Here is a 14,558-nt window from a genome sequence, read left to right on the forward strand (position 1 = left end):
ATTAGAAGTGACCATGGTACCGAATTTGAAAATCAGTTATTCAATGAGTTTTGTAGTAAAAAGGAAATAACTCATAATTTTTCTGCACCTAGGACACCACAACAAAATGGAGTTGTGGAAAGGAAAAATAGGACTCTAGAAGAAATGGCTAGAACTATGTTATGTGAAAGTAACCTCCCTAAGTACTTTTGGGGAGAAGCCATTAATACTTCTTGCCATATATTAAATAGAGTTTTATTAAGACCCATCATAAAGAAAACACCTTATGAACTTTGGAAAAACAGAAAACCAAAAGTTAATTACTTTCATGTTTTTGGATGTAGGTGTTTTGTTCATAATAATGGAAAAGATAATCTAGGTAAATTTGACTCTAAATCGGATGAAGGAATATTCTTAGGTTACTCTACAACTAGTAAAGCCTATAGAGTCTTTAATAAAAGAACCTTAGTTATAGAAGAATCTATACATGTTGTATTTGATGACTCTAGTGACATCTCCTCTAGTAAGAAAGTTAATTTTGATGATGATGTTGAAATTCTTGAAGAAAAGATAGATGAGATGGCATTACAAGATGATAATCAAAAGTTGAGTGAAGGAGCATCATCAAGCCAAGAGGCTATTGTGGATCATGGGCTAACTAAAGCTTGGAGGTATGCTCACGGGCATCCTAAGGAACTAATTCTAGATGATCCATCTCAACCGGTTAGGACTAGAGCATCCCTTAGAAATTTAAATAACCATCTAGCTTTTGTCTCACACTTTGAGCCCAAACACATAGAAGAGGCCGAAAATGATGTAAATTGGATAAATGCAATGCAAGAAGAATTAAACCAATTTACTAGAAACAAGGTATGGAATCTAATAGAGAGACCTTCTGAATATCCTATTATAGGCACGAAATGGATTTATAAAAATAAACTTGATGAAAATGGAATTGTTATAAGGAATAAGGCTAGACTAGTAGCAAAGGGTTATAATCAAGAAGAAGGTATAGATTTTGATGAAACCTTTGCTCCTGTAGCTAGACTTGAGGCTATTAGACTATTATTAGCATATGCATGCTCTAAGGACTTCAAACTTTTTCAAATGGATGTAAAAAGTGCATTTTTAAATGGGTATATTAATGAGGAGGTATATGTAGAACAACCTCCTGGTTTTGAAAATCATCAATACCCTAATCATGTATATAAACTGAACAAAGCACTTTATGGTTTAAAACAAGCACCTAGAGCATGGTATGAGAGACTTAGCAAATTCCTATTAGAACATGAATTCTCTAGGGGAAATGTAGATACAACCCTATTTCTGAAAAAGCAAAACAAAGACATGTTATTAGTACAGATTTATGTTGATGATATCATTTTCGGTGCTACTAACAATCGCCTCTGCGAAGAATTTGCTGATTTGATGCAGAGTGAGTTTGAGATGAGCATGATGGGAGAGCTGAACTACTTCCTCGGGCTTCAAATCAAACAGTCTGAAGGAGGCATCTTCATCAATCAAGCCAAGTATATCAAGGAGATGCTCAAGAAGTTTGATATGGAGGGAAACAAGTCAATCAGCACCCCCATGAGCTCATCATGCAAATTAGATCAAGATGAATCAGGTAAATCTGTAGATCAAAAACTTTATAGAGGTATGATAGGATCCTTATTGTATCTTACTGCAAGTAGACCTGATATTATGTTTAGTGTTTGCATGTGTGCTAGATATCAGGCTAATCCTAAAGAATCACATCTAGCTGCAGTTAAGAGAATTTTTAAATACTTAATAGGAACTAAGAACATAGGGCTATGGTACTCTAAAGAATCTAGCCTAAACTTAATAGGATACACAGATTCAGACTTCGCTGGATGTAAGCATGATAGAAAAAGTACCAGTGGGTCGTGTCAATTTCTAGGAGAAAATCTTATCTCATGGTTTAGCAAGAAACAAAACTCGGTTGTATTATCTACTGCTGAAGCTGAATATGTTGCAGCCGGGAGTTGTTGTGCTCAAATCTTGTGGATTAAACAACAATTAGAAGATTATGGCATTAAACAAGATAAAATTCCCATTAATTGTGATAGTACAAGTGCCATTAATCTAACTAAAAATCCAATTCAACATTCAAGAACTAAACACATTGAGATAAGACATCACTTCATAAGAGATCATGTATTGAATGGTGATGTGACACTCCAATTTATTTGTACTGATAATCAATTAGCAGATATTTTTACAAAACTCCTAAGTGAAGAGAGGTTTAGTGTGCTTAGAAGGGGATTAGGAGTGATTGATCCATCCTAGTGGTGGTTTCCACTAGATTCATTGATTTTGATGACTAGATTGTGGTTAAAATAGAGTTTCTTTTCAATAATCATCAAATCAAATCATACTTTAGTGTTTTTCCCTCATTTGGCATGATTATAGCATGATTTTTAGGTGCGTGCCAAGGTTAGAGACGACTCAAGTAAGTTTCAGAGTCGGCTCCTAAGGGGGAGTCGACTCGCGCATTTGCGGGAGTCGACTCGCAAAGATGGCAGCAGAGGGGGAGTCGACTCGCATATAGTCGGGAGTCGACTCGAAGTCTTCAGGCGCATAAGGAGAGTCGACTCGCGCATATTCTGGAGTCGACTCGAGGTCGAGTCGACTCGCGACTCAGTGGAGTCGACTCGCAGTCGGGATCCGACTTTTTAACCCTAGATTTGTCGTTTCGAAAACACTTTTCTCTCAAGCCGCCACTGTTCAAAAGCCCTAGAGCCGACTCCTAGGTCGTCCCCGATCGTCTCCAACCCCTTTTTCGTCGATCTTTCACCGGTTCTTAGGTTTTTCATCCCTTCCTAGGTCGCCCCCGGTCGGTCCCAAGCCTCCTCCGTCGACCTTTCTCCATCCTTTAGGTTTTTCATTCCGTCTAGGTCATAATGCCGCGTAAGACCGTTGTCCGGAAGAGGTCCCGACCCGAGGCCGGTCCCGAGCGGCGCTCCAAGGCGCGGCACGATCCCGCGAGGCAACCACCTCCGGCTCGTTCCCCGCCTAGGGCGGTTCCCGCGAGGCCATTGGCCTGGAAGGCCGTCACCACCGGGAGATATGTCGATTTCGACTATCTCTCCCGGGAAGGGTTCACCATAGGTGATAGGCTTAGGGCACAGGGATTAGAGTACTTCCTCACTTTAGATCTCCCCACTTACCCTGGTCTTGTTAGAGAGTTCTATGGTACCGTCCATCGGGGAGATGGGGGTATCGAGGGCACAGTAGCCGGTGTCCCTCTGTTTGTTACGGAGGATCTTATTGCCCACATCCTCCACCTTCCATTAGTAGGGGTGGCTCCCACACACCCTGAGGACAGGGTTGAGGCCCTTACGGCCGTTCTAGGGCATCCACCCCAGTCACCTCTAGTCGAGGTTTCTGCTAGCTCACTTCCGATTGAGGTGAGAATCCTTTTGAGTATACTGTCTAGGTCCATCTTCCCTAAGACAGGGAGATTTGATTTTGTAAATGAGAGAGACCTAGCTCTTATGTTTTATATTCTTCAGGACACCCCGATCAACTTCCCCAAACTCATCTATAGGTATATGTGTGAGCCCCTAGATAGACCTAGGCTCACCCTCCCATACGGCATGATATTCACCCTTCTGTTTAGGGAGTACGAGATTCCCATTCCTGAGGGGGAACCCTTTCGCGCATTGCGATGGACAGATCGCATGCGAGCGGGGACCCTACACAGGATGGGGTTTCGGAAGAGAGAGGGGATCTGGGTTAGGAAGTCATCCATCACCACACAGACCACCAGACCTTCCCCCAGTCCTAAGCCCGATTCTGACTTTCCCGACATACCAGACTTTCCATCCACTTCTGCTCCTACCACCTCCGCCGGACCCTCCTCCTCAGCTCCACCCACTCAGCCTATGGAGGTCCGGATCTCGTCTGAGCAGCTCCGGGAGCTGCGGCAGGAGATAGTCCGAGATCTGCTCCAGGAGCTCCGGGGTGCGGTGCCTACTCCCTCTCCTGCACCCACATCTTCCGTATTGGTCCCTTCCCTGACAGCCGTGACAGACATGACGGCTGAGGTGCGGCAAGAGATATACAATATGAGGACCTTGATACAGGCCCAGTTCCACAGCATGAGTGAGGTCACGAGCACCACTCGACAGATGCGGGATGACATCGGCCGTGACATGTCCACCACCACCGCAGGGGCCGAGCGCTTGTCGAATGTGCTCATCGACAAGCTGGACGGACTGCAGAAGTCAGTACTCGAGCCGGATACGACACAGAGCAGGGCCATCCAGGCCATCATTCGCCAGCTAGAGAACGTGACCAATGCGGTCCAATCACTCGTGGAGCGCATGCCTCGAGGAGATACATCCTCGAGAGGAGGAGCCACATCCTCGAGAGGAGGAGTCACATCCTCGAGAGGAGGAGATACATCCTCGAGAGGAGGACCTACATCCTCGAGGAGACCGTAGCTACTTTTTGTATTTTGCTTTGACATGTATTGCTTTACGTTACTTATTGTATTCTGAAATGTACTTACATACAAATTAATACAATGAGTAGCCGCATTTTTCTTCAATAATGTGCCTTTTGATCTATGTTTGATTGTGTGTTCTGTTTACCTCCTTTTTGATATGATGACAAAAAGGGGGAGAAATATGTAAAAGGAAGAAAAATATGTATAAAATATGTAAAAGGAATCAATGGAAATCAATAAAAAGATAAACTCTTAAAACACACAAATTTGTTCTAAGTGGATTCGGTACCCCGAGGCTCATTATCTCTCTTTTGGGGCTCCTAATGGAGTAATCTCCAGAATCTATTCAAGGGATATTCGGAGATTAGCTGAATCCTACTCAAGAACAAATTGACAGATTTTCCCTCTAAAAACCAAAATTTCAGTTCAAAAACTTCAAAGTATTAAAAGGAAATTCAAAGAATCAAAACAAAGTAGAATGCATATGTTGAGGGGGAGAATCTGAATTTTTAAGAAAGCTAAATCATTAAATATATATAAGCCAAACAATTGATTGCATGATATGAAGGCTTATATAATTCCAAATGAAAGGGGGAGCTTTAACTCCGAAATTTATTGTTTCACTCCTTTCAAGCTTGGATAAATTGAATTACCAGACATTTGAATTCATTTATGGATTTTATTTCATTGTTTATTGTGCAATTCACTTTACATATACTCAGTGTTTTGTCATCATCAAAAAGGGGGAGATTGTGGAGTGATTGATTAAAACCCTATTTGATTTTGATGAGATCAAAGCAATTGAGTATATTTCTTGTTTACTAATGAATTCAATTAAGTGTTTCAGTGAAAATCTTGTCTAAGTGTCTCAAGACTTGGTTCATAATTTTTGGATAAGTTAAGAAGTCAGCTTGAACCAAAGTCTGAGACTCGAGTCGACTCCAGAGTATCACGAGTCGACTCCAAGCGTATCAAGTTCACTGGCACGGGCTCGAGTCGACTCCAGATCTGTACGAGTCGACTCCGACTGAGAACAGACAGAAGAACAGAAAGCTTCAACTCAGAACCTGTCAACGAGTCGACTCCCAAAGTGCGCGAGTCGACTCCGATGTTCACCGAGTCGACTCCAGGATAGTAAGAGTCGACTCTAAGAGGAACACAAAGAAAAAGTCAGAGAGCAGTTTTCGGATCTGAGATTCGAGTCGACTCCAGTGAAACGCGAGTCGACTCCGATGGATGGCAAGTCGACTCCAAAGAAGGTGAGAGTCGACTCTCAGAGGAACACAAGAAAAAGTCAGAGAGCAATTTTCGGACTCTGAGATTCGAGTCGACTCCCGCAATATGCGAGTCGACTCCAAGACTCCGCGACCATCAACAGACAGAAGACCAAGTTACTGCCTCTGAGATTCGAGTCGACTCCCAGACAGCTCGAGTCGACTCCAAGACAGCTTCACATCAAAAAGGCAGAAGACCAAGTTTCGGAAACTGAGAGCCGAGTCGACTCCGAGGAAGTTCGAGTCGACTCCAAGACTGGACGAGCCAAAAGACAGAGAATCGGGAGTTCGGGCTCTGAGATTCGAGTCGACTCCCAGGACAGTCGAGTCGACTCGAGTGGATCAAATTCAAAATTGGATCCATGGACTTCAGTGGATGAGCCGACTCCGAAATTGCCAAGTCAGCTCCAGAAGTTGGCGAGTCGACTCCAGGTCAAGACGAGTCGACTCCCAGTCGTGAAGGCAACTTTAATTCAAATTTGGAACAGTTGCCGAGTCGACTCCGGAAAAGCTTGAGTCGACTCCCGCTACAGCCGAGTCGACTCCTGATCGCGCGAGTCGACTCTAACCCACCAACGGACACATTGTCAGGCTGCGCAGAGTGTGCAGAACGGGCAGAAAAAGCTCTCTAACGGCTAGTTTCCGTGGGGGTTGGTTTAAATAGCCACAGAAGACTGTAGCAAGGCAGAGAAGAACCATTCCACTCCAACTAATCAAGCATTCAAGCTCTGCAACGTGTTCTTCAACGAAAAAGAGGAAGATCTGCATTTACTGCATCCACCTACATCTTCCCAGCAATTAAAAGCCTTCTCCTCCTGCATTCAGGTCGACTACTCACTCAAGAGGAGACCAGAAGTTTAAGAAGCCCTTCCTCTTCTCCAACTTAAAAGCGTTTGAGGGCTCTTAACTTCGTTATTGTTCATATTGCCATTTATCTGCTTTTGAGAAGCTGTATTTTTCTATTTGTCTCTTTTATCTACACGTTTGTCTTTGCTTGGTTCAATCGGGGCATTGAATCAAGAGTATTGAGGTTGGTTGGTGAGCCGAGTGTAAAACCAACGTGTAAGGGTTCGATTGTGATTCCGGAAAAACAATCGGGGTTGGTTCTAGTCGGTGAGCCTGGAAAAACCGACCGAGTTCGTTGTGAGCTCGTAAAACAACAAGTTTGGTTGTGAGCTTGGAAAACAACCGGCTGTAATCCAAGGAATTATAGTGAATTCCCAAGAGAGACTTGGGGAGTGGACGTAGGAGCAAGGGTTAGCTCCGAACCACTATAAAAGCTTTGTGTTTGTGATTGCTTGTCTCTTACCATTACTCTCATTTCATACACATCACAGCAACTAATTAATCATCTTGTAAAAAGCATTGATTAGTCACCCACAAACGCTTTAATAGTTAAAATTATTTTAAAACCCAATTCACCCTCCCTCTTGGGTTGTCTATCTGGGCAACACAGATAATATTTATAGCATGGTTAGTGTCTTTATGCAGCAGACAGTGATACTACCTGTGCCAATCAAATTTGTACTTTATGGCATCGATGGATTTGAAAAAGCTCACAATTAACTACAATTTATCAACTGGAGTGTGTAACACGACTAGATACAGGCAAAATTCCATTTGAGAAATTAATATGCGATCCAGCACCAATAGGAAGCATAAATGGCAGATGGATACACAACCATGTACAGAAGTGTGCAGATCATTAAATGCATGCATATTTTCATAAGATTTTTCAATGCAATTTCCGACATAAACAAAAGTAATAGTATCCAAATTTGAGAAAAGATTACTTAAGGCAGCTAATCTTTACAGTGCTTATTCCCCAATAAAGGTATGGATAAATCCCTAGAAAGTGTGGCAGTGATTACAGTAAGTTGCCCAGAGCACAAGGTTTTGGAGCTGAGAATGAGAGAGAATGAAGTGATACTTTACTTCCTGATTGCTTATGACTCAACAAAGGAGGAATAGAGAACAGAGGAAAGCTTTTTGTTTTTATGCAGGAAGGAGAGCAAAAGAGAAAGAAGTGGTACCAGAAGAGAGGGTTGGGGTCTCGTCATATAGCCTTGGAAGTGTGCTACGATCCCTACCATTTCTCCTTCTCTTTTCCTCCTTTCTCTGCACCTCTCTATCTATGCAGATTTTTCATTTCATCTTGTATGGACTGAAGTATTCATTCTTTTCCGCTCTGATTGCGGCCTCACAAGCAGCACATACCAACAACTGCAATTTCACAAAGACAACCAAGCAATAACCTCAAACAAGGGTTTGTCGTACGTCACAAAGACAAGAAACCCGAAAAGAAGCTGAGAACTAGGGTTCTTGGAGCATCAAGATAAAGAAAAAGAGAGGCAGAGCAAAAAAACCTGTTCGATGAGGCGATGAACGGGGCTTCCGTTGGACGTCAAATTCGTCGTCTCCTTATAGGTATTCCTGAAGAGCCAGAGAAGATCGTAGGTGAACTTGGCCGGCATCTCGTACACATAAACCCTAACCACCGACAGCCCCGACCACGGATCCGCCGGATCCCCATAAAGCCTCCCTGTTTCCTTCCCCCAGATCTTGTCATCGAGCGCTTTTACCGCGGCTCCGCCCGCGTCGGCCGCGACGGAGGAAGATCCGGCGGAGATAGGGCGCCGGGAGGTGAGGAACTTCTTGAGAGAGGCGACGAAGGAGTAGAAGAAGAAGATGGAGGCGAGCATGAGGAGGGAGAGGGTGGCGACGAGGAACGAGGGAGAGGAGGAAGAATCCTGGCTGGCTGCCGACGACAACCCACACCACACATTATTAATATGTACGGTTCATCGCCGGAGAGGAGGAAGGAGGAGGGGAAGGGCCCGCATGTTCTACTACGACGCTAATTAGCGTCGTCTATGGCCGACGCTTTCACAAAGCATCGGCATATGTTGGGGTTGAACGGAAAATTGCCGACGCTTGTAAAAAGCGTCGGCAAAAATGGGTCGATAAAACCCCACATGCCCCTAAACAAATTAAGTAGGGGTGTGCGGCCTAATTTAATTTAGGGTGCATGAATCCTCCTCTAAGAAGGATTAGGTGGCCTCCAAGTGTCCTTATCCAATAAGGACTCTTAATCCTCATCCATTAGATCAAAAATCAATTAGAACTCTAAGAGTCCTACTCCAAGTAGGACTCTTATAATTTTCAGTCCTAATCTAATTAGGACTCTATAAGTTCTATTCCAAGTAGGACTCTTAAAATTTGTAGTCCTAATCTAATTAGGACTCTAGAAGTTCTACTCCAAATAGGACTATTAAACCTTATCTAATAAGGTCAAGCTCAATTTAATTAAGTCCAATTGATTCAATCAAATTGCAATCCAATTGCAATTATTTCTTCTTCAACTCACTAACTCTTAGTGGATTAAACCAATTATCAATCAAATTGATAATTATAATCTATTGTAATTCCAAATCACAATCCAACCATCGGATCAGTCAAAATCTCTAATGTGTGTGACCCCATAGGTTCTATTCTATCTGGTAGTGAGACATATTATGATTTCTATCATAATATCATTGAAAACTTCTTTCAATGGATTGGAATAATTCCAACTCATCTCATCAGAGATCATTAACCATCAAGATAATTCCTGTGAGTCTCACCATCCACCGGTGACACCTAGCAGCATGTAGTGTCAATCCAGCAGAATGAATTAGATGAACATCTAGGTGCAGTTATCGTATGATACAATCCTTTTATCGTGGATTCCTACAAGACGGAGGTCATGAATAACTCGTCAAACCCCATCGTTTGTCATATGTCAAAATTTATTCGACTTTAGTTCGAGAGTGAAAAACTTATTTTCCACTGTACATACTGCCCTAGCCGAAGTCTCACGAACTCAGTCTCATAAATCACATAGGATTACTGCTTATCTACCAAGGTTGATAGATTCTATGTAGGTGCATATCCTACTCCTACAGTGAACCTACTGTAGCCAATCTGCACCACAAGGACCCATATGACTAGAGACCATGTATATATGCAGTCAAACTACAGCAACCTTACTGTGAATAGCCGAAGCACCGCAGGTTAAAGGACCAGTCATATTATTATAGCATCAAGTAAGTCACTGACGAGTGGATAGACATCCAAGTGATTTCTTGCATTGGTCATGCTCGGTATCCTTATTCTCTAATAAGAATCTGCACTATTACTCCAGTGTCCCTACACTGTGGACTCAAGACTCATCTATCCAAAAAGAAAAGCAATCTGTGCTAATCTCATCGGATCAATTACCGTTTCCGTGATGATCCATTGATCAGGAACATTTAGGAATTAATCACCAATGACACATGGCTCAAATTCTCAACTCTTGAGAATATGTATTGTTGCTGGTGGTCCAAACCGAGAACGATTGACACGACGGTGTGAACGGGGTTCCGCCTGAGTTGTCTTGGTTGGTGCTGGTTGCGCTCCACCTTCCGCCAAGGAACCTGCAAACAAGCCTTGCACCACCACCAGGGTGGTGATGGCCCTCCGACCGTCAAGTCAGAGGAGATTGGAGGAGGAGAGATGATAATCACAAGTGGGAGAGAGTGCTCTGGGAGGTATTGCTTACCCCCCCCTTCTCCCCCCAGCCGCATATATGCCTGGCTGGGAGGTCTCTCAGGGGGGTTTGTCGTCGTGGGGCACGATAGAATGGCCACTGACATGGCCGTTACGGGGCGTCGTGGAGCAGCGCCGGGTACGGTCATGGCAGGGCGTAGTGGAGCTCCGCTTTGTACGGTCGATACAGGAGATCGTGGGCAGCATCGGGTACAGCCGTTGCAGGGAGTAGTGGAGCAGGAGGCCGCGGCGTGCCTCTGGAGAATAGCCTGTCGTTATCAAAAGATCTCCGATTCGGGGTCGGAATGCTGGATCATAGGGCAGCCGACCCGGGGTCGGGCTGCGGAGCCGAGGAGGTCCGACTCGGGGTCGGAGTGCTGGATCATAGGGCAGCCGACCCGGGGTCGGGCTGCGGAGCCGAGGAGGTCCGACTCGGGGTCGGAGTGCTGGATCATAGGGCAGCCGACCCGGGGTCGGGCTGCGGAGCCGAGGAGGTCCGACTCGGGGTCGGAGTGCTGGATCATAGGGCAGCTGTAGCTTTCCTGGATACGCGTGCCGATCACGTGGGGCATGGCGGCTCAATTCCCCCATAACAGTAGCCCCCCACTTCCGAGCCTGGAACCAGAAGGGGAACAGGTGAAGGGAGTGATGTTTCGAGATTGCCGCCATCCTTCGGAGAGGCGCGCGCGCTTCAAGCTTCCCGCCTTCTTTATGGCGTATGGCGGTTGCTGCTGACCTGGCAACCTGAGGATTTCGGCGGACATCCTTCCTTAATGGTGTCGATTCGCCTTTGGGGTGCGAGCGACCCTTCGGCGGCCAGGCGTCTTCTGGCGTCATCGAGGTGTCACTTGCCCTTTCGCCTATTTAATCGGGGGCCCTCCCCCGTCCGTCTTCTTCTTTACGGACATTTTCGAGTTTCTCCTTTGCGCTACCATTGTTGCCGCCGAAACGTTCGCTTGCTTTTCCTTTGACGCTCTCGGAGCCGTTCTTCCTCCTCTTCAAGTGAGTTTCCCACTCTTCTACTTTGAGCTCTTCATACTTTTTCTTTTTGTACTAGTGCACCCCAGTCGTTCCGGCCTTTCCCTCCTTCTTGACCCCGTCCTGACCGTAGATTGGCCATTAGGGATGGGCGAAGTGGGAGCAGATAGCATCAAGTCAAAACTGGTCGCCGAGGACTTAGACGGATTTGTGGCTCGGTACCACCTTCCCGAGGCCTGCAATGTCACGCTCCCAGGGCCTGAGGAGAGGATGTCTCATCCTCCCCGAGGGAAGATCGCCATCAATGAGGGCATCCTCCAAGCCGGGTTCCGCTTTCCCCCTTCAGACCTAGTCTTACAGGTGCTCCGGGGTTTAGGAATGGCACCGACGCAACTGGTGCCGAACTCGTGGCGTGCTCTGACGGTCTTCCAGGTTCTCTGTCGCTTGCATGCGATTCCCGCCACCTTGAACGTTTTCTGGGAGCTCTACGGCCTGAGCGGCCACCCCCAGGACAAAGGGTGGTGGTGCTTCGCAGCGCGGCGAGGGTGCGGCCTTGTCAAGGAGGGTCCTACCTCCATTCACCACTGGAAGGAGCGCTTCTTTTTCGTTGATGCAGACCCCTCCTGGGAAATCAGGGCAATCTGGGGGACGCCGGTGAAGTCCCCAATTGGCCTGTCGAAGTTGTCGAGGGAGGAATCCGAGGGCGTCGCCGCCTTGAAGGGGTTGGTCGCCGAGGGCCAGCTTCCCCCGGTGGGCCGCCTCATTTCTGAGGATACCTTGGTGAACGTCGGTTTGAGCTCGGTCCCCACCGACCGTGAGTCCGCCATCGTTTCTTTAGCTCTTTTCTTCTCTTTCGTTCCTTTTTCCTTTCGGTTTCTCAGTCCCTGACCATCCCGTCCTTCTTGCAGAGGTCGACGACGTCATGCGGTCGGTGAAGTCGAAGGCTGTTGGTAGGGCGTCCCTGCTGGAAGCAGTCCGGAGGAGGAAACGAGCTCTTCCGAGCGGGGCCCCACCGGCGAAGAAGTCCCGTAAGGAGATACCTCCGATGCCGACCGACGAGTCCGGGCCCACCGGTCAGGGAGATGTCGTGGGCACCGACCGGCAGCTGATGCTGTATCAGCCCTCCGGTGGTAAGGTTGCCGCTACTCCGGAGGTGCCACCTGAGCCTGCTCAAGACGGACGGGTCGGACGTGATCGGTCCCCAACCCGGCCTTCGACTCGGTCGGCTCCTGATGACTCGAGGAGGGACGCGCCGAGGCCCCGGCCGAGCGGGACCCTATCAATTCCTGGGGCGACCCCCGCCGCGAGCGTGATCAGCCGGACTCTTCCCCAGGCGATGGATAAGGGTAAGGCTGCAGAACCACCATCCGGCTCCGGGGAGAAATCAGGGTCTGCCTTCACTACCGATGGCGCCCGAAATCTCATCGAAACAGTGTTGCTGGAGAAGGACCGTCGGCGGGTCCGGGAGTTGGATGTCTCTGACGTTGGGGCCGCCAGCTGCGTCTGTCTCATGTCGGTGAGTGTTCTTCTGGCCGTCTTTCACCATTTATTGGCTCTGTTGTTCTCCGCCTGACTCCCTTATTTTTCCTATTTCTTAGCTCGCCCAGTACATGATCCGTCTGGAGGAGTGCTACAAGGAACAGGCGGGGCTTTTGGCGAAGGCCGAGGACCGGCTGAAAGCAATGGAAGAGGGAGGCCGGGCTGCGGCAGGCAGGACGACCGGGGACCTCGAGGCGAGGCTCCGGGAGGCCGAAGAGCGGGCACTCGGCTTCGCCGCCCTGGAGGAGCAACTGTCAGAGGCTCGGGAGCAACTCAAAGCCGCCTCGGGCCTCGAAAGCAGGGTCAAGAAGGCGGAGGAACGGGCTGAAAAGCAGTCCCGGAAGATCGCGGACTATCGAGAGCGGTGGGAGAAGGCCCAGCGGTCTGCCGACAACGCCTGCGACCGAATCCGCTCTTTTGAAGCCAAACTAGGCGAACTGGAGTCGGCCCTGGAGAAGTCATGCACGGACGTCCAAGAGCTCCGTTCGCGCCTGAAGGAAGCCGAGGCCGCTCGGGTTGCTACCGAGGCGAAGCATAAAGAGGCTCAGGCTGATCTGCTGAGGGTCTCCTCTGAGGCCGAAGGCCGGATTGTGGCGAAGGTCTTGGAGGCCAAGGCTCAGATTATGGAGCGAGCTGAGGCGGAGCTGGCCGAGAAGAGGGCGGAAATCGGGCGTCAGGCGGTAGAGGCTTATCGCCAGTCCGCCGAGTTCGCCCATGATATGTCGGAGGCAGTGCGGACCTATCGCCAGTCTGACGAGTTTGTCCATGATGCGTCGGACGCGGGGGCCGAAGCCTTCACCTTGGGCTTCGAGGAGGGCCTGGCAAGGGTGTCGGCTAAGTATCCCGAAGTTGACCTGAGCGAGATCTCCCTCCTGGACTCCTCTCCGGCGCCATCGCCTGCTGGTTCTCCTGCTGCTTCCCTACCTCCCGCGGACGAGCCCGGCGTTCCCGACTCGGGAGTTCCTCCAAGCTGACCTCTTGTACCTTCCATTGTCTTTTTTATTTTTGTATGTCGGCGTTTTGCCCAATTGTATGGGCCTCGGCCCTGAAAATTAATGCACGTTGAATATTTCTTCATCTCGCCCTCGTCCTCTTTTTTTTTTAGCTCTTGGTTGCTTCTTGCTGACTTTTGATTCCCGAAGTTCTTCCGGCACTAGGCCAGGCATCCGAGGGTTAAACCTCAGGAAACTCTTCCGGCGCTAAGCCAGGCATCCGAGGGTTAGGCCTCAGGAAATTCTTTCGGCGCTAAGCTAGGCATCCGAGGGTTAGGCCTCAGGAAATTCTTCCGGCGCTAAGCCAGGCATCCGAGGGTTAGGCCTCAGGAAATTCTTCCGGCGCTAAGCCAGGCATCCGAGGGTTAGGCCTCAGGAAACTCTTCCGGCGCTGAGCCAGGCATCCGAGGGTTAGGCCTCAGGAAACTCTTCCGGCGCTGAGCCAGGCATCCGAGGGTTAGGCCTCAGGAAACTCTTCCGGCGCTAGGCCAGGCATCCGAGGGTTAGGCCTCAGGAAACTCTTCTGGCGCTAAGCCAGGCATCCGAGGGTTAGGCCTCAGGAAATTCTTCCGGCGCTAAGCCAGGCATCCGAGGGTTAGGCCTCAGGAAACTCTTCCGGCGCTGAGCCAGGCATCCGAGGGTTAGGCCTCAGGCAACTCTTCCGGCGCTAGGCCAGGCATCCGAGGGTTAGGCCTCAGGAAACTCTTCCGGCGCTGAGCCAGGCATCCGAGGGTTAGGCCTCAGGAAACTCTT

At 48.2% G+C, this 14,558-nt stretch overlaps 1 protein-coding gene across 1 annotated transcript; it reads left to right on the forward strand.

Moving 5' to 3' along the window:
* The first annotated feature begins 11,220 nt into the window (after positions 1-11,220).
* On the forward strand, positions 11,221-13,132 carry LOC149768038 (uncharacterized). The gene is made up of 2 exons (XM_089929528.1): positions 11,221-12,088; positions 12,183-13,132. Exons 1-2 carry the CDS (start codon positions 11,422-11,424, stop codon positions 12,845-12,847), a joined length of 1,332 nt encoding a protein of 443 aa, XP_089785654.1. The 5' UTR covers positions 11,221-11,421; the 3' UTR covers positions 12,848-13,132.
* The last annotated feature ends 1,426 nt before the right edge of the window (positions 13,133-14,558 follow it).

Source organism: Phoenix dactylifera, chromosome 3 (genome assembly GCF_051530095.1).
Source record: "Phoenix dactylifera cultivar Ajwa chromosome 3, Ajwa_hap1_PhDact_Kaust_v1.1, whole genome shotgun sequence".
NCBI lineage: Eukaryota > Viridiplantae > Streptophyta > Magnoliopsida > Arecales > Arecaceae > Phoenix > Phoenix dactylifera.

Coding starts and splice junctions, on each gene's coding strand:
- LOC149768038 (XM_089929528.1), top strand. CDS start 11,422: ATGGGCGAAGTGGGAGCAGATAGCATCAAGTCAAAACTGGTCGCCGAG. Junction 12,089..12,182: donor GAGCTCGGTCCCCACCGACC/GTGAGTCCGCCA, acceptor TCCTTCTTGCAG/AGGTCGACGACGTCATGCGG.